This window comes from Dermacentor albipictus, unplaced genomic scaffold (assembly GCF_038994185.2).
Source record: "Dermacentor albipictus isolate Rhodes 1998 colony unplaced genomic scaffold, USDA_Dalb.pri_finalv2 scaffold_15, whole genome shotgun sequence".
Taxonomy (NCBI): Eukaryota; Metazoa; Arthropoda; class Arachnida; order Ixodida; family Ixodidae; genus Dermacentor; species Dermacentor albipictus.
In genome coordinates, this window is record NW_027225569.1 from 5,218,940 (window position 1) to 5,239,540 (window position 20,601).

At 47.7% G+C, this 20,601-nt stretch overlaps 2 protein-coding genes across 5 annotated transcripts in view; one reads left to right on the forward strand and one right to left on the reverse strand.

The window, feature by feature from the left end:
* The window catches only part of LOC135918530 (ipis-1-like), a 187,602-nt gene that overhangs the window by 28,189 nt on the left and 138,812 nt on the right, over positions 1-20,601 (reverse strand). For 2 of the 3 annotated variants that reach the window (XM_065452143.2, XM_065452145.2), the window contains exons 1-3: positions 14,205-14,424; positions 10,660-10,885; positions 356-626 (exon numbers count right to left, since the gene is read on the reverse strand). In XM_065452143.2, coding sequence (XP_065308215.1) covers positions 356-626; positions 10,660-10,885; positions 14,205-14,371 — 664 coding nt within the window. In that variant the 5' untranslated portion in view covers positions 14,372-14,424. Of the gene's footprint in view, positions 1-355; positions 627-10,659; positions 10,886-14,204; positions 14,425-20,601 lie in introns of those variants that run through there. The other variant, XM_065452144.1, reaches the window with a different exon arrangement.
* Positions 17,468-20,601, forward strand: part of LOC135918531 (uncharacterized) — a 141,982-nt gene continuing 138,848 nt past the window's right edge. Inside the window, exon 1 of one of the 2 annotated variants that reach the window (XR_011509577.1) lies at positions 17,468-17,528. The gene's annotated coding sequence lies outside the window, so the exon portion shown is untranslated. The remainder of the gene's footprint in view (positions 17,529-20,601) is intronic. The other variant, XR_011509578.1, reaches the window with a different exon arrangement.

The window sequence follows — 20,601 nt, forward strand, 5'->3', positions numbered from 1 at the left end:
GGGACACTGATGCCGAATTTTAAACATCGTCATTGCCCGTTAGAGTCGCCGTGATGTTTGGCATATAGTTCGAGTGCGAAAACATCTGACGTAGCTACGCAAGATGTGATGTTTCATAATCTAACCCTTGCGCGTTATGAGGGCCACATAATATTTTTCGCTAATGTAGCGACCACATACTTTTTAGAAACGAAACAGAAACAGGACAGGCGGTGGCTCATGTCTTTGGACGAGATGCGCATTAAATGTAGTAATTTTTTTCGATTTTTTCTCTTTCTGCTAATTTTTGTAGTAAACCCTGATTTGAAAGGGCGCATTCTACTACAGGCCCCATGTGGCCCGCAAGGACACTCACCCTGGGGCAGAATCTCGGCGGCCTCGAAGGCGTTCGAGTAGAGGCGAGCGTAGTGGTCGATCCCCTGGCGACTCTCCTCGGGAGCCTTGGCGAAGTCCCAACTGAAGCGCTCCAGACGCAGAACCTCGCTCGCCTGCGTGTCCGGGTCGATGGTGGCCAATGTCTGTTCGTGGTGCACGTTGTTCAGGTAGCCCATGTCAAAGCGTCGCGTTATGTCGCTTCGACGCCGGTTCGGCATTTCGCGGTCACAGTTCTCGAAGTAGTAGCTCACCTGCGTTCGGTATTTCGTAAAGGAATGCGCTTATATTCAAGAACGTACTGTTAGAGAAAAGACGAATGTCAACTTTTTTTTCAAAGTAAATCAACTTCCAAACTTTATAAACAGCAGTGTTGGACATTACAAGAAAATCGAGCCCCTACGACTATTGACCTGACCATGCATTTTCACCTATAGGACCCGCGTACAAGGTAATTGATTGTAGCCACCTAATGCCACGGAAAGCCCAGAAATATTTGCGGGTCATGTCTATTGAAATGCAGAAATAACAAGGAAAAGAAATAAAAATACGATAGCCGAACCCAAGTCTTCCCTATTAGGCGTGCGATGTTCCTATTTTCGAGCTAACGTGGCCGCCAACCTGCAGTGCATATTCTCGCGTGCTTTTTTAAATGCGTAAGAATGTCTATGTTTACCCAATGAGAAAGCCGTCCGTCCGTTCCTCCGTTCATCAGTCCCGTAAAGGCCGATCCACACGACAAACCAAGTCAGCGGGCCGATCAGTGACGTGATCCAACGTCACGGCCCACCGCGGTCCGGTCCGGCCTAGGGCACATCCACACGGCGGACCGTCATAGCAGATGGCAGAGCAGACCAACCAGCTACACTAACGCTTTTTCGCGTTGCCATTGTAATCAGTCAGGCTCGAGTCCCACAAAGCCGTGAACTGCTCAACGAGGGACACAAAATAAAAAACCACCTCGTTACTCCGAGAAGACACGGTGTTGAAAAAATATATCTGCTGCACGCACGTGTAGGCGGAACGGCGGGCACGAAACGACTGACTTTTGCTGAGCCGAAAACTAGATTGGATTTGGCTGAAGACACTCTGTAGCCGGACAACATTCGTTGGCTACGCCAAAATCGCTCCGGTTTGCGTGCGGTCCGCCGCCAAAACTGAAGCGGGAAAAGCCTCGGCAATTTGTTGGACCGCGAGGGCCGCGGTCCTGCGCGGGCCAACGGCGGTACGCATGAACTGGTGACGTCCTATCATGTGATGGCCGGACCGCGGTGCAAAAGAGCAATTTGGTCCGTCGTGTGGATCGGCCTTAAGGCGACCACTTTCAAGATAGCTCCGCTAGCAGCTAGCGAATTCACCGCCTTGCCTCCTCTCGCTTGAACGCCAACGAAGCAGCGCGAACACTGGGCTCATGCCCCGCTCAGCCGCTTTCGCAGATCGCTTTCAAGGTACGATCCGCGTGGCGGTGCCGCCGACCGAATGCATTTGGTCACGGTTCATAATGGTTCGGCGAGGGTGGTACGTCGCTAAAGGCCGATCACGGCTTATACTGATCGGAACGTCATCAGCGCACCAGGTGCCGCCACCTGCAGTGCCTCGCTTGCGCCGCCAATGCTCTTTGCAGCGCCGTCCGCACCAGCTCGCGTTTCATAAGACTGATCAAGTTTCATAACACTGATAATGACACTGCACTGGGGTGCGTGGAGATAAGCAAATGGCACAATGCTTACGCATACTTAGACAACTTCCATATGGGTTTCTGCGTGAATTCTTTATTGCGACAGGAATTATATGGACACTCCAAGCGAATTTTCGCCGTCTTCATAGTCATCGTAGTCACAGTAAGGTTAGCTATCATCATCATCAGCAGCAGCAGCCTGGTTACGCCCACTGCAGGGCAAAGGTCTCTCCCATACTTCTCCAACAACCCGGTCTTGTACTAATTGTGGCCATGTTGTCCCTGCAAACTTCTTAATGTAATCCGCCCACCCAACTTTCTGTCGCCCCCTGGTACGCTTCCCTTCCCTTGGAATCCAGTCCCTAACCCTTAATGACCATCGGTTATCTTTCCTCCTCATTAGATGTCCTGCCCATGCGCATTTCTTTTTCTTGATTTCAACTGAGATATCATTAACTCGCGTTGGTTCCCTCACCCAATGTGCTCTTTTCGTATCCCTTAAAGGAGTACTGAAGCAAAAATATCCACGCGGTTTTTTCTGCTTTAGTAAGTAGTTAATGACCCAATAAACACGGCACGAAGCCTCATTTACTTCAGAGCGCGACAGGTAATTATTTGCAATCTTTTTTGTAGCGACCAGTCGAAGTTTCGGTTCCAGAGAGCAACGAGACGGGACAAACGGGAGTGTAAACAGTGGTCACGTGTTCGCAAAAACCATGACGTATGCTCTGACGCGCAGCGAGCGTGCGTGACCAACTTGCTGAATACTGTCGCGCGACTGCCGCATCGGTCGGACGATCGCAGCCAATGACAGCGCCGGTAGCGTGAACGTCATGGCCACGTGGTAGACCCGGCGGGGCGGGGCCTGCGAGCGGGCGCCTCGCCTCTCCGATCATGTCTGTTTTAACGCGATAGCGTTAAGGAGCTCGTGTCGCAGAAAAGCCGGTGTCGTCGGCGTCCGCGGCATTGACCGTGAGCGATAAATCACGGCAGGCGCTTCATAAATAAAAAGCAACTTCCAAGATTGGCCCAGTGGGAATCGAACCAGGGTCTCCGGAGTGTGAGACGGAGACGCTACTACTCAGCCACGAGTTCGATGCTTCCAAGCGGTACAAACGCGCCTCTAGGGAATGCGGTGTTGCCTTCGAAACGAGCCGTGGAAAGTTTTACTGCGGTGTATATCGGTAATTATGAACATGTAGCGTACAGAAGTCGCAATTACACGAGTTGCGAAGTGCGTTTCCGCTGCATTTCTTCTGCGCTTTCCGCACACGCAGAGCCATCTTGCGGCAAACACAGAAGACCCCCTCCTCTCAATGTACGGCGCTGCCCCGACAGGAGGCGCGCCGCGCGCGCATTGGGACCGCTGCCAGGCGCGTCGCGGTCCCGACTCCCTATCCCCTGACGACGCTTCGCCGTGGTCCCGGTTGCTGAATCAAGCGCCGTTCCTTTCTTTAGATTACTATCTATCTCTCTGCCCATGCCGATCACGACGCTTGGCTGGCGTAGATCGTTTCCCCTCCGAGATACCGAGTTCTTTGGTTCGTTCCGTTCGCTCAGGCGCACGTTTCGTTGCCGCGCCGAACGCTGCGTTGCTCGACGCTCACCGCGTGATATGTGGGCGCTAAGTCCGATGCGGGGCGCATCGTAAGTGATCATTGTGCCGTAGCGCACTGTCTTATACCCCTTGGCGGGACGACGGGAACGCTGTCGCGTCCCACTCTTGAAGGCGAAGCTTAAGCGTCCTCCAATTTTTTTCTTCTCTCCCTGGTCGATACGCGGGCTTCTTTCGCCGCTGACGGTGGCACATAAATGGGCTACAATTTGTTTCTGACACGAAATAACTTCTAGAATAAAGTGACCTCGAAAGAGTGCGAGTTATAAAACGTTGTGCGAAATAGTAATCGTTAGCGTGATTTCTACTCGGACGTGGTAAGCGCAGACGCACCAGCAATCATCTGTATACGAGGCGGCTCGCCTGAATGGCCTGTTTACTCATAGCTACTAACGGCACCGGGAAAACTAACCGTATTATGTCTTAAGAGAAACATAAATGTTCAGGCATTGACTGTGCTGACGAATTTAGGCGCTTTATTACGAGCTGCGGACGCATCGCAAGGACCCTCGGGCCCGGATAGACAAGCCTACATCGTCTCCCAGCGATCGCAAGCTCGCTTGGCATGCTCGTTCGGTTCTGTCGGCGCCAATGAAATCAAATGTGCTGCAATTTAAGCGTGACATAACTGTACACGTTGTGCCGACTAACATATGCGCTTCGTTATAAGAGCTGCAAGCGATCGTGTCACAAGCTCAGCCAGTGTCGGATTCGATGGCCCAGCTAGCTATGCCTGCCGGCTCTTGGCCATCGGCGGCTGTCAACGGATCCGATACTGCTAACGCGGCCTTGCGGAAAGACGTCTACAGTGCTCGCATAGACGTGTTTATATTGTCATCGTTTGTCTCAAAAAAGATAGCTGTGCAAATATGCGGTTGCTTTCACTTTCTGTTCGAAGTTACGCAGCATTCCGAACTTCCACGCAGGGGCGCCGGTTCTGGGCCGTCGATCGCTCATTCGTACCACGTGTCCCGAATCGCCGCATGCGGCAAGTCTCACACGACGCGCCGTACTACAGATCGCACGGAAAATCGCGCCATGTGTCTCGCGCTTTAGACGTGGCCAATCACTTAGCGACTCAGATATTGCGGCCGGCAATGGCGAGGATGAACCTCAAAAAAAACCTCGCATCGGCCACAATCAATGGTAAGACGCAACAAATCGGCGTTGAACGTTGTGGCAGCGCAGTCAAGCTGATAGTGTGGGAAATATCCCGATGGACACGAAATAACTGCAGTTGCAGCAAGACGGAGAGCGTCTCAATACAAGTACAACAGCTAGAACAAGCAACAACAGAGGGGAAGAGCACATGTAAGCCGCGTGTGTATGGACGGAGTTTGGTATGGACGGAGTTTTGGCTGCCGCCAACGAAAATTCGTGACGTAGCCACATGACGTAGCGTTTTCTTAGCTATTTACAATCCCGGTTGATGTCAATGTCGCGAGGTGGTCTGTTTTGCGGGTGGCTGCGTTTCAGGCAGGTTTCGGTGACGAGACTAACTCAATTTTTCAAGTCCAAGCCACGCTGGACTTTGCCCGAGGTTTGACTATTCGCATTAAAGTATAACGTAATTCATCTTTTTTTTTTATTGCGAAAGCAATACTACTCGAGGTTTCCGCTCTTGGCCGTCGTCCCGGAGAATCCACCATTGACCTTTAGCGTGACCTATGTGTGACGCCATGCCAGCTGTGGAAAAGCGGGGCCCTAACTCGGCTCGTCGCGATCGTGCCAGCGAATCCTCCACGGCATGTCGGATGATGTGTATAAGGTGAAGCTGCAACGATGTGCTGCAGCTAAGAAGCGGCGGCATGCGGAAGAACGGATGAAGAGCGGGAACAACGTTTAGCTAAACGGCGTGCATATTATGCAGCCAGACGAATGCGTTCAACATCTCTTGATCTGGGTGCATCTACAAGTATCATGCATGCTCTCAATGCTGACGCGGCTTTGGCGACACCTGATCGTTCGACAGCAAGCCTTATGGATGCTTTAAATGGCGACGAGACTGCATCGATACGTTCGATGAGAAGTATGGAACTCTACAACCTGAACAAAAGATTGCTTTCGCAATCCACTAGGCTTAGCCAAGCTAAGCCTCTGCCAATTTTTGTGTGTGCGTGTGTTCTCGAGTGATTGAGGTATATAACGTCATGATAAGCTTGGGTTCAATAGGAGGAGGAATAAACTTTATTAGTAGAAATGAGCCGACGGTAAAATCGTCCGAGGTGGGCGGCTTCCCTAGTCCAGGATGCCGTGGGCCTGAGCTGATAACTTGGCCCTGCTCACCAGGCGATGCTGGTCTTCAGGGCTCGAGCTTGTCAGCTGGGCCTCCCACTGCTCGACGGTTGGTCCGGTGATGGGCGGTGTCGATGGGTTTTGCTGACATTCCCATACCATGTGGTAGAGGGTATTGGGCCTAGAGCAGAAAGCGCATTTGTGGGTATAGCTCGTAGGGTACATCGCGTGTAGCAGGGTGCCGTGCGGGAATGTGCCGGTCTGTAGTTTTCGGAACATCACCGCCTCTTCTCTTGTCAGCTGGGGATGCGGGGGCGGATAGATCCTCCTACTCACCCTGTAGTGGCTCAGGATATCGGCGTATCTTTTCGGGACGCTATCTTGTTGGTCTACCGGCGCTCGTGAACCTGGTGGGATAGCCCGGAGAATGTGATCTCGGGCAGCGGCATTAGCCGCTTTTTGTCTCACTGTTCCTTTGAAAACGAAGAATTCTTATCTGCGTAAAAACCCGCACTTCAATGGAAAACTAGGCTAGGCCTCCGAGAAGCTTTCAAAGTAATTTGTTAAAGATCGTTGAAAATCTGTTCGTCCCTAGAACTGTCCTTCATGTCGCCTTCTTGTACGTAAAAGGGCGGACCACGTGTAGCGCGATTAACACGTATGTGGCGGCTGCCACTTCAGGCAATAAACGATGTATACGCTGCACACCACCAGCATCCGAAATGTTACTGAAACTGAATCAAATAGTATGTCGCCCAATTTCTGGTACCCACAAAGTGGCACTATATTAAATTTGGCATTACATACTTCAATGGAGTTTATTTGATGGGGTAAAATTGGACCCTTCGTTTTTTTTCCTCCGCTTTTTATGCTTCACAAAGAAAACAAGAAAAAAGCTTATTTTTTGCCAATATTCTCTATTTCTTTCCAGGTCCTGACATATATATTTACAAGATCAAACATGAAATTGAAGCATAAATGCGATATTTTATATTCTATCCACAGTGAACACACAGTACTATACGGACCACATCGGGCCGCTCACTCAGTCAGACTTTCCCGGTCAAAGAAGATCACAATAAAATGGTTATACGCCGCATTTATTAGTGAATATTTTTGGTTACTTATTATGTGCAGATGCAGTACCTGTGTCGCCTCGCGGAATCAAATAGGAATACGTTAATTTTACCGTAATTTGTGGAATAGGAACACCATCTTTTGAGACAATCCCACCTAGCGAAAACTAGTCTTTCTTTCCCTCTGCCGTTGCCGCAGACGCATGCATGTCTGGTCATGATTATGTATACTTACACTACGATATTAGCTGGCACTCAATCTTAGCTTAATAAGTTCCTCATGCATGGTCGCTTGTTCTCATAAAACCCGCGTATGTGTGAACAATTATTCTAGTAGCTACCTATGTGCATTTAAGAAAGCGTACATATAACGTGGTTAGTAATGGAAAACTATATATACTTGTGAGCCAGTATGAATGAATGAACGTTATTCCACTTTTAAGAGAGAGTAGGGGCCGGGGGGGATTGTGGGTAAGTCAAAGTACTCCAGTCCCAGCAGGCGTCCGTCACCACATTATGTGGCTAGAAGTCCGTCTACCAGTCGTGACAGGCCTCCGCTACCTCCTCAGCCCACCTCAGGACTCGGCCCTGTAGGGAGGGATCGGAGCTGCGCAGGGCAGTCTGCCACAGCTCCTCGTTACTAATGAATGGTTTGAGCGTGCGGGGGGAGCTTTGATGGGGCATTGCCACATGATATGGGAGAGATCTGCTATGGGGACAGGACAAAAGCGACACTTGGGTGTCGGGTATTTCGCGGGAAAGAATAAGTGCCAAGTGCGCGGGGTAAGGAAAGTAAACATGTTTTGATAATAATGCTTTTAATGCTGTGCACTCTTCGCAACCTATTCGAAAAAATATTCGATATACGATTCACTTTGGTTTGCTTCTGCTGTTATTCGATTCGTATTCGATTCAGTATCAAAAACTACATATGCCGCAATCACATACAGAAACAGAAAGGCTTTCCTAATATGGGCGGCAGACGCCGCGTGCATCGTATTTGGGCAGCCGTCGTCTGCCAGGTGCCCAAGTAAAACTGCGTTAACAGCTGTCAGGGTACGCGTACAGCTCCTGAGACTTGAATATGAAACACGATTCCGGCAGCTCCCGGACTGCCTGACGGAGCTTCCGAACCGGACAGAGAAAATCGAATGCGGAACAGATGTCTCAAGCAGTTAGACGTTCTTCAGGACAGATAAAGAGAGACTAACTGTGACGTGCTCGTGTACGCTCAAACATCTTGAGTTACTGTTGAACAGCTCCATATTTGGCGAAGTCCTTCTTCAGTACTACAGGGAAACGTTTGACCTATGATGGGATCGAACCTCTGTCTTTCATAAGATCAAACAATTGCACCACGATCACGCATACGGTACTCTTCTCTCATGCAAAAATAGCTCTCTGAAATGTCATGCACGTGCGTCATGTGCCAATTTCTCGCACATTTCCCTTGTGACAGGTGACGCTTTGAGACTGTGTATTAGGCTGTACTTCCTTCTGGATTGGTGCGTATATTTCGGAACAGTAAGCTGATAGCTCAAATGTGGGCGAGTTGCGTCTACGTTGCCATGGCAACTAGTGAAGTGTAGGACGGCAGTTTCCCGGAGATTCGCCTTGCGGAATCAAACGATGGGCCTTCATGCATACGTATCGATTTGGAGCTGTACCCGTTCATCGAAGACTCGTACGAAATTCCTAAACAGAATTCTTGCGATATAAATCAGCTTTTCTTTATCTCTATAGGGTTTTCTTTTTCAGAACATTCAGTTTTATAAGGTGGCTATGGGCGTATCGAACGTGGCGTTATCGTAGAGGAGTTGTGTGCTAAGGCAGGCATGCTTTCTAGGTTATAACATCAGTTTCGGAGGATTAACAACAATTGGCTCATTATGCTCTTTATTGGAATGTTGGGAGCAATTATTTAGGTGGCAGACAGTTTCACAAGGGATGCCATTTTTCTTCACCTAGAAAGTCACAGGTAATTCGTGATATTGATAATCGAATTTATACTTTGTATCCAGGCATAGCCTTCTTAAGATCAAGGCTATATTCAGATCGAGGGCGCTGGCAACGGACGAAATGTATATAGCCTGATAATGCATCAGGCAGAAACGCAACGGGATGAAGTGCGTTTCGAAATTTGAATTATGGCATGTCGCGGCAAATATCGATAGAGTAGTTCGTGACAGATGCTTCCCAGGCAAAACGTGCCGCATCAGTAGACAGTTTTAGTTACACGTACGTAGAGGGTTCACGTACGCTAACGTGAAAAGCCTACGTACCTTACGTGCAAACCATCTGAAACGCTTTTAGCTACACGTACGCGACGCACGCCGAAAGGGACCCCGTAGCTCCAATCAGGAAATGTGAACACGGCGGTAGCCAATTCAATCCTGTCGCAGTGTTTCGATGCGAGCCGTCTGCGCACGCGCGGCTCGCTATCGCTTGTTCGTGATCTTGCGGAACTCCCGCGCGAAGCTGTCCACGTGCGCAAGAAACGCACGCAAATAAATGAATCTCACGTACGTCCGTGAGACCAGCGCGCGGCCGCTACGTTTTACGCATGCGCACTGCTGACACGTAAAAGCTCTACGTACGCAAAGCCTCTACGTACGTGTAACTAAAACTGTCTAGTATCGGCCCTTTCTGATGGGCCGTCGCTTTTTTTTTATGCGATGCATAGTAGCCGCACAACCACACTCTTCCTTGCTGCGCCGCGCGCGGCCGCGTAGCTACCATATGACGTCATAACAGCTACAAAAGCGGAGGCTCAACTCGTGCGCTCGCTTGCGGCCGCGCAGCTACATAGCCGGGTCTCAGCTCGTGCGCTCGCCTGCATGAGCTGTTTCTTCGTCTAGCCGAACCAAACATAGCCAAGCAACAGCAGTTCACCAGGCTAAACAGTGGTTCAACAACTAAAATAAAGGCTAGTATGCTTCGCATCCTGGGCTTAACCTTAGCTAAGCCACAGCCATTTTTTTTTTCATGAGGCATTTCTCTCAAATATGATAACGGGGCTGTCTTTTCTGCGCTCCAGGCGCGCTCAGTTACGATAGTGCTTGGAGCGAGCGTTGAAATTCATGATGAACAAGTCCAATTCTCCGTGATTTTGAAGACTTAAAAAATAGAGGTGCAATGACATCTGACCGGCTACAGTTATGTCGTATAATGAAGCGTCCTTAAGGTATTAATGAAACATTTTTAAGTAACTGTAGGTAAATATTCTCCTTAATCTCAGATAATAAGCGGCAAAGTACGCCAGCTTCGCAGAGCAACTACCTTTCAGAAACCCTAATGGCGTTGTTTTAAAAATGGCTGTGGCTTAGCTAAGGTTAAGCCCAGGATGCGAAGCATACTAGCCTTTATTTTAGTTGTTGAACCACTGTTTAGCCTGGTGAACTGCTGTTGCTTGGCTATGTTTGGTTCGGCTAGACGAAGAAACAACTCATGCAGGCGAGCGCACGAGCTGAGACCCGGCTATGTAGCTACGCGGCCGCAAGCAAGCGCACGAGTTGAGCCTCCGCTTTTGCAGCTGTTATGACGTCATATGGTAGCTACGGGGCCGCGCGCGGCGCAGCAAGGAGGAGTGTGGTTGTGCGGCTAGTATGCTTCGCATAAAATGCCTAGGTAGCCTGAAAGACACCCAGCATAAAGCTGTACGACGTTGCACGGGAAGCGCGTACCCTCTGTCCTGGCGGGATGTACAGCGCCGCTGAAATCTGGGCGGCCGTCATTCCACGGGATCCGACCAGGAGCTCTTCGAGCGCGCTCGCGGCCGCGTACGGGGACAGGACCACGTTGGGCTCGCCAGGTTCGGAGCGCCGCAGCTCCCGCAGCAGGTCGATGCCCAGCTGCAGTACACCGCGCGACACGGACGCCTCGACGTCGGGCGTCAGCGGGGGAGGCAACCTGCAGCGGAGTTTGCTCAACGTCTCGCACAAACAACGGAGCCCGCCAAGGGGGGGAGCATAAGACGGAAATTGCAGTGAGGGAAATGCTACGGAAGCGCGCTTCCGTTCCCAGCTTGCCTCGTCTTCCTTCTAGTATCACTACACATATATTGCCGCAAAATAACTCAATAATAGTTCGGCATAGCATATTTCTTGTTTTCCGTTCACTGTATTTAGAACAGATATAAAGGGGTGTGAAATAATGAACACTCTGTGGTATGGGTGGCTTAACGCATTATGGCCTTTCAACTCTGTCTTGTGACTGACCGCGCAGCGGTAGTGCAGTGAACATAGCGTTCCGCTGCTCTTCACGAGGCCATAGGTTCGACTGTGGGCCGTGGCAGCCGCATCATGATGGCGACGGAACGCTAGAATGATTGGGCACCTAGATAAAACACTGCGTTACCGAACGTAAAGTGTTCAAAATAATTACGGTGTGCATCATTGCCCCCGTCTTATACGTTGAGACGCTAATGTACGGGAATCAAGCTTTCGTGTTTGACTGCAATTGCAGGCTGAGAAAAGTGACTCCAGGCGCACGTAATTCTTGTGGTAATGTTACAAGATTTATTAGCAATTCTAACGATGGATGAAAAAACTTTATTAAGTTTTTTCATCCATCGTTAAAATTGCTAATAAATCTTGTAACATTACCACGATGCCCATCAACAATTCTGGAGCATACTGCAGCCGTTTTTTCTTCTTTGTCAGGTATAGACGCAGCTTGTGACATCACAAGGAACGTAACCACACTACCCGCCGCCCTTGCACAGCCGATGCAGCGTTGTGCTGCTGATATCGATGGCGTGGGATTGATCCCGTCCATGGCTGTGGCATTGCGATTGCGTAGAAATGCAAAATACGCGCGTGTAATTAGGTCTAGGTACAGGTCAGCGAGACCGATGCTGTGAAAAGCAATTGGAAGTACCCTACTGCGTTCTGCTCCATATAAAGGTCTTGGCACCTACGACCACGTAATGTAGTGATTTATTAACATATTCCCTTTCCTGAAGTTCGTGGTGAAGTCGTCTCAACCATGGCACATCAGCTCTCATCATCACAACCACGTATACGCTCTTTACCTACAGCATACCTTTCGACTACCATAGCAAGGATGCCCCTAACAGCGATCTGCAGTTAATATATAATGTCAGCATATCTTATCATATGCCTGGAAACTATCTCATCCCATTACAAAATCAAATTCTTTGCTGTATCCGACTTCAATTCTCTTCATTCGGCAACCAGCTTCGTTCGTCTTCTTGGTCTAATTATTAACCTTAAGTTATCTCTTTTGTTTATGCTCCCCGTTTCACTATTATTATTATTTCACCTATGTTCTTTTCATAAGATTTTCGAACCAATCCTTGAGTATTGACTTGGTGTATGGATTGCGTACTAAATAATATTAAGCTGCCACTCATCGCACAGAAGATTGTGAAAGGCTGTACACAGCAATTTATTAGTTCGGTAGATATAAGGTCCGTACATATCCTAATCACTTTTTATCGCATCTCCGAGTGCTTGGAGCATCAACCGCCACTCCGAATTCATGTTTCGTTTTCGTGCCACTGAACGTTTTTTTTTTTTTCTGCACCATATTATTCACACTTAACGTTTAACAGCGCCGTTTCAGATTCTCTTTCATATGTTACCGGTCATTCGGCTAACCACTAGAATTACAAAGCTTTTTGGGATGCATTCATTCATGTCGCCGTTTGCCGTGGTTTCAACGTCTATAGTTTAAACTTCAGAGGCAAGAAGCAAATTTGAACAGAAAATCAGGACCACACAGTTAGGGACAAAGGGTAATAACGATTGCGTGACGTTAGATGCAGGAAGACAACAGCATGGGTTAGAAAGGAAATGCTTGTAGCTGTTATTGTTGTCGGGGTTAAGAAGGGGAGCCTGGTAAATTTTGTAACGCGTCGAGCAAATTACCGGTGAGCCATTGGATTAAAATAATGTGCAAAAACGTTCAGGAAACGCATTAAATGGCGGTAGGTGATTGGTAAATTTAGTAACGATTTGATGGCGTCACCAAATTTATCGAAAGAAAATGGTGTCATGGCAAGCTGCGTTACGTATGAACAGCTCAGGCATAATCGACCATAAAGTAGGTTGTGTTTTCGATAAATAGCCTCAGAATCACACCAACTATGTTCTGAAAAAAGGCTAACAACATTAAAGAATCCCTGCAAGAGGACAGTTTAGCTCATGGTAGCAGTGTTCCATTGCAGCGTAATGAATGCGAAATTTTCTTATGGCCTTTAGCAGTGGCCATCAGCGGTTCATGACTGAAAAGAAAGTTGTTGCTGTTGAAGAGAAACATTTCTCTGTAAGTTTTTCATAGATTGTTACAATTTAATTCAACAAAAGCTTTTGAGAAACTACAAAAAATGAGAAAATATGAACACAAACACATAATGTTCGCCACAACCTAAATCTTAACCTAAACATGCTATCGTGATCTTGCAAAATGCATCCATTCACTATTAAAACGAGTTGCACCTTGTTTAATAGTTTAGAGTTAGTTGAAGTCACTACTTTTGTGCCACATCGCTACTACCGTGAAAGGGGGAGGGGAGGGGTCTGCTTCCGCATCACAACATTGACTTCAAAGCCTGCACGGATCATATTGTAATATTTACATTCCAAGTGACTCGACCGGTGGTCTTAGTATTGCCGCTCTGCTCTATATGGGCAACCCCTCGTTCGCACCGGTTCCTTCTGCAGTTTTGCCACGAGCAAACTTTTCTTCTGTCTCTCTCCGCAAGTATTTACGAATGGCAGTAACGTTATGAGCTTCCGATGTGCCAATATTTGAATTTTACGGCATCAATGCAATTTTCTCATTGCAGCTTTGAATGTTGCAAATGTGATGACTATCCGATCTTTTCTCTGCTAAAATTTACCAAATGTAAAAAAAAATAACTGTGTCGAAATTAAATTTGCAGCTCCCTAAAATAGACGGTATTTTCAAATCTGATATACGAAGCAAAATGAGACGATCTGGTTTTTCTTAGTGCTAGTTGAAAGCAGCTCTTTCCTGTACAGACGTGGACGGCCAGAGAAAACTAACTTATTTGGCCAGGCAGATTGCGACAGCAAATGGGGTCCTGGCTCATGACCTTAGGGCTAACGATCTGAGGAGCAAGCGAAGTCCTGCTACGGTTGCTACGGCTCTGCTTCGCGCGTAGTCGACTTGAGAGGACGCCTGGTGAGCCGCCTCCCGATTATGCAAACGTGCGCATTCAGAGGCAACATGCAGCGCTCACCATCCCGTGCTGAATCGGCTCCCGTCGTCTGGGACCATGATGGCGACGCTAGGCGTATCGGAAGAGGTGCTCGTGTGGTGCACCACCACGTTCGGCGTGATGACACCGTCCGCGGACTGGGGATCGGGTGTCGGGAAGTCGGTGCGTCGGCTCTGCCTGTCTCCCATACTTCTCCGGTCGCCAGTTGCCAACCCGAGCCTGCTTCGATCTTCTATTTCTTCTTCGGCCACCACGAGAGGAGTTTCGCCGTTTCCCACATGTTTCATTTTGTTATATGGGGAATTATCTATGCTCATCCAAGCGTGGGTGAAGAAATTGAACAATTTCGCTTTCACAAAAAGTGCGACAATGGATTAGTCTTTGATTACCTTAGCGTTTTCTAAATTGGCCTCGTGTTGTATAGCTTCAAGAGTCCATGGCGCGCTCTCTTTAAGAAATTCGACGGTCTAACAAGGCTACACAGATAAACATATTCACTTCCAGTGCACACTTTCACCCGAAATTATAAGTGTGAAATTGGTGCCTCTGAGGCCCCAGCGACCATCGGCTTGTGGGGGCCAAGATGTGCGCAGCAGCTGCTTTGTCGTCTGCTTCATTGTACCTTGAAACAATGGGCTCACTGTGCCACGCACTCCTTTCGCTCACCAGCCTCCCTTATATCCCTTACCCCTTCTAATATTAAGTTGACACACACTCACTCACTCGCCCACCAGACAACCCCTGCGGCAACCATCTCGGGCTCACCGCCGAAACGCACTTGCGAGCACGAACCCATCCGTGAATCACTCGCATTGAGCGCGAAGAACGTCACTGCACGCAAGAAGAGAATTATTGGGGGAGAGCACTGCGCCACACGCTTCGGCGCGACAAACGCATCGGCTCAACACGTGATCGTCGCGTCAGAGCATGCGGTAGGTTTTAGGACTCCCGCTCGGCAGGAAGAGCTACGACCGGACAGCCGAATAAGGGCGCATAAATTAGAATGCACCGAGAACCAAGGATTACTGACCAGTAATTACAATGAGTCTCAGATGTCACATGTTGGGCTGATGGAGAGAGGGGGAAAAGCGGTGGCAATGGCTACACGTACACTTCGCTTGCCAAAGCTGGCTGCGTCACGTCTAGCCTAGTTTATTTCTTTCCTCCGCGACACTTTATTTCCCACTCTGTCAGGGTTTCCAGGCTGCTGTACGCATAGCCTGCCATATTAAAAAGAAAAAAAAAATGAATACAATGTTCTCAAAACACCAAAGGCGCTCAAATTGAGATGTATAAGTTACAAAAATTTGATGTCAACCCTTTCATTCAGAAATGATTTGTGCAAGCCAAGGTGATTCTAACAAAAAAAATATATATAATACTGACCAATTGATCTTTCAATCTGCCTTCGAGGCCGAACCTAAACGCCGCGCCGTTTACTTATCGTTCTCGTGATGTTCTAAATGTATCGTATAACCTTGTAAGGGAGTTGGATTCGCCAAGAGCAGGGTATAGCTCTAAATGAAGTATAGCAAAACAAACATTAAGTGAAACATGCCGTTCTTCAATGTGTGCTAATTTCATTCTCCTTCTTTATGCATATATTTCTATTAGCTATTCGCTCTCTTACAAGGTTTGCCTCCCTCGTCGCGCCATCTTGCGAGCTACCTTTGCTTCTAGGCTCCGTGTGGAGGTCTCTTGTTCAACACATAAAAAATAACCGCAGCCACACTAATAATACGGTAGTAATATTAATAACAATAGTGCCCCTGTCGCCCGAAAGGAGAAGCATTCACAGCTACAGCCAAGTATAAGACAACAAGGGAACGATCGATGCGTGTAGGTTAACTTTACTGTAATTTGCATAAAATCATGCACAGAAGGGTGTATTACTGACATCGCGTGAATTCCACCCAATGTTCTGGACAATGTTTTGTCCAGGAAATTGAAATCTTCAGACAAGAACGGGGGGGGGGGGGCGGTGTATTTTCCGTAATGCGTGCACGAACTGCCAAAAAAAAATTTCCCGAGTACTCGAAGGCGTCATGGCCTCATCTTGCGCTATATTTCCCAGTGCCCCGGTAAAAATCTATGAATCAGAAGAAGTAAAGCCCAGGGGCCAATTTTTCTTCCTCACAACCACGTGAAGCCAACAGATAACAAAGCAAAGCATACAGGAAATTATCTGCAGTTTTAAATGGACACGTAGAAGCGACAAGCTTAGAGGAAATTAAAGTGAACGAAAAACTGGTGGCCTGCTGAGCACGAGGTCGCGGGATCAAATCCCGGCCACGGCGGCCGCATTTCGATGGGGGCGAAATGCGAAAACACCCGTGTACTTAGATTTAGATGCACGTTAAAGAACCCCAGGTGGTCGACATTTCCGGAGTCCTCCATTACGGCGTGCCTCATAATCAGAAAGTGGTTTTGGCACGTAAAACCCCAAATTTTTTTTAAAACAACTGGCTGCCGAAGGGGGGGTAGGGGCACTTTTATGTATTATGCATGGCTAAACAAAAATCTTTCTGGCCTAATTCGGAGCGATACAGATAATCACTGATCAGTTTGTTTCGCATATTTTCTTGCATTATGCGAGCTTTATAGTAGCCTTTCTGGGTTTCCTGTATGAACTAGACAAGGAACTTCCTTTACGTTTGGTTTAAATTATCCGCAGGTTGTGGATAATGTCGAGGCAAAGTAGAAAGCGTGAGGTCTAATTCCGGCCTTAGCAGTAGATATACTTAGGCAAACGATCCACAACGTGAGAAGTGTTTGTAACGAACGACGCAAAATTTATTCGGGTGCCCGGGGAGAACGTTAAAGGCAACCGAGATAAAATGAAGCGAATATAGGAGGTAATACAACGGCCAATACGTAGAAAGTGAAATGCGTGTGGATAGAACAGAATATTTCCACAAAACGTCCTAATGAAGTGCTCGAAAGCTGTATAGAGGGAGAAGGTTTGAAAAGGGTGTGCTATTTGTAACCAATGTTGTAATGTGTGTCGTTTATTTCGGGCACCTGAGATCGTAAAACTAGTTGAAGAAAACAGCCTCAGTTGAAATTCGGCTACGATTAAGCGATGTAGTAGAAGTGTGATGTTTTTTTTTCTTATTGGAAATGTAATTACGAAGAACTCTAGGTGAAGAAGTAGCTTAGGTGAAATGTCGAAATTTTTTGTTTTTGCGAAAAGAAGACTCCATAAAAGTGACACTACGCGATGATTTCTCGCCCAATGCGTGTGTCGGTTACACGCGGTGTTGTAGAAGAAGAAGAGGAACAAGAAGAAGCCGTATCTACTTGGACGCTTCTTGCTTTGAGGTCTCTTCCGAAGAGCGCTTGACGGTGAGTGATAGGATGGGTTTTTTTTTTTTGAAACTTAGTGAGAGGAGTCTTTCTATCTATGGATTCTCCGAAAACAGTCTGTAACTGACTGTGTCCAAATGTCTGAATACACATTTGTCATATCTACGCCGGCTTCCTTTCGTCATTTGGTGCGCTGGGGCATTGCGAGACACAAAGTTCATCGTCAGCTTCAGCTTATCTATGTTCACTGCCGTGCAAGTGCTTACATAAAAGTCGAATAACTAATGTTTTCTCATTCGTATTCGTAATTTGCTGACTCACGCTATGTGCACCAAAGTACGCCCGCCTGTGCGTGTACCTCCTCTACAAAAATACCACTTTTGCGAGGTTCATGGCCGTTGAAATCTATGTAACATCTAAAACACACACACACACACACGCACGCACGCGCACACACAGACGCGCACACGCGCACGCAGAGGCGCAAAGAGACGCACACACAGACGCACACGCAGACGCACACACACACAAACGCGCACATACACACAGACGCACACACACACACACGCACGCGCACACACACACGCACACACACATACACGCACACACACACAGACGCGCAAAGACGCACACACACGCACGAACGCACGCACGCACACACACGCACGCACACACGCACCCACAAACACACACATATCCTGTGCATATGGCTCGAAATGTTCTTGTTATCACTTAGGCTAGTTTTCAGCCACTATTGTTTTGATTTTGATTCAGCCACTCTTGCAGCCAGGCGTATCAGCTCAGTCCTACATTTGTGATATTTTGGATAAATTTAGCCAGTGACATATAGTAGCTTCGTACACAGCGTAAATTTAATACAGTGTTGACTGCTTTAAGGCACTCTATTTTCTGCATGATCAATGTTCCATAAACAGGATAACAAAGTACCCGCAGCTTTTCTAGCTAAACTCCTGGCTGATGTTCGCTTCAATTTCCTGCAGAATGAGCATTTTGCAGTGGGTTCAGTTTAGCACTCCATTTAGCCTGCATTACTTGATTAATTCATAGTAAAGGCATCAGCACCGAGTCCCCACTTGCGGGAAAGACGCGTACCACCGCTTTTACAGATGGCGCCATGGTTCCTAGCTGCAGCAAACTCGTTAATGTCTGCGTGCGCTACATCTGTACAGCATGTTAGCGATAATCAGCTGGCTGTTTGGCTGGCTGTTGAGGCCGGAGTCAGTGCAAAAACGTTCGGCAGCCTGCTACACTCCTATAGCGCGTGAAGGCCAAAGCCAGCTGCACACTTGGTAATTCGCGGTCTCGCATCCTAGCCTTGCTGCTTCAGCAGTTCGTCGTCTTCGGCTCGTTTTCGACGCTTGGCTGCGGCTTCGCGCCCTCGCATGGCGGGGTCAGACTCGCACCAACGACGTTTCTCATCGACTTTACGTAGCATGCTGTCTGCAGGGGATGGAAACATAGGCTGTTCTGTATTGTATGGGTGATTTCAATAAATATGTGCACTGTTCGTTTCACTTTGCTGAGCGCTTGTAGCCTCTGCATTTCGAGAGCGATGAGGAATTGCATTTACTGCTAGCTAACAGTGGTGTGAGCCATTGCTTATGATCATAGTTTTTGCACCATTGGAGCGGATGACGCGTTTTTTTCGAGGCCATCGACGGTATTGGCCACTTAAAGCTTTCGCCTTAATTATGCGACCACAGTTGTTTTGTAGTTTGTGAAAGGTTTGGGGCCGTTTTCTTGGCTCGGCTTCGGGTATTAAGTTTATGAGAAATTCAGTTCGAAGCAGGCTATAATGCGCGATTTAAACCTAACATTCATTTCGCTCTCTTCTATTCTTATCATCCACCGTTCACGTCTGGCCAACCTCGGTGATAACGTGGGCGCGCATGCACCCCCAATAAACTCGAAAGCAGATCGAATTTGGATATATATATGTTGCATTTTCCGTGCGAACGTTTCAGGGGACCCGCTGCAGATAGACTAGGGGCTATGACGTTGTGCTGTTGAGGTCGAGGTTGTGGTTCGGAGATAGCGGCCACATTTCGATGGCGGCGAAATGCAAGAACACTCTGCGGTAGATTAAGGTTAGAATACTCCAGGTGCACATGAACATTTCCGCAGTCTCTAACTACGCGGAGCCTCATAATAAGATCATGGTTTGGGCACGTAAATCTCCAGAATAAATTCTTGATTTGCGAATGTCACATGCTTCTACAAGGATGGTTCGATACCAGACTTCGTGTTCATCATTCCCTTATGTATTTCTCTCTCTCTTTATATATATATATATATATATATATATATATATATATATATATATATATATATATATATATATATATAAAGAGAGAGAGAGAGAGATGTCGCAGCTAACATTATTCAGACATTAAAACTATGCTAATTCCACGCAGCAGGACAGAGCAAAATTGATGCTGTGTGCCGTCACGTGGAGACACTCACACCCTTAGTTTTTCATTCCGCCTAGTTAGTAATCTTAAATAATTATTAACTTCTTAAATATAGTTAAAGTAAAAGAGTCAGTAGGAAAACTGTACAGCGACAGAGTGTGCGTGTGCGTGTGTGTGTGCGTGCGTGCGTGCGTGTGTGTGTGTGTGTGTGTGTGCGTGCGTGCGTGCGTGCGTGTGTGTGTGTGTGCGTGCGTGCGTGCGTGCGTGCGTGCGTGTGTGTGTGTGTGTGTGTGTGTGTGTGTGTGTGTGTGTGTGTGTGTGTGTGTGTGTGTGTGTGTGTGTGTGTGTGTGTGTGTGTGTGTGTTTTGCCGCTGCTCCTGTGAGGTCTAGGAGGGCATGCTTCAACCAGCATTGTTACAAGGTTGAATTTTGTCGCCCTTATCATTGGCGGATTTATCGGAGATACAGTTTTCAGTTAAGAAGTCCTCGTAAATTATGCGACCGATTTCACCTACATTCCACCAAATTTCATGTAGTGAACCTTGCGGAGCCCTTCTCGCGTGATATTTGACGGTGGACATCTTCTATTGCGCTAAGCGTAAGACACCGCTTTCTGAAACTGTATGTAACATTACATATATATAACGAATGAATTCTTGTGTTTTACGTGCCATAACCAC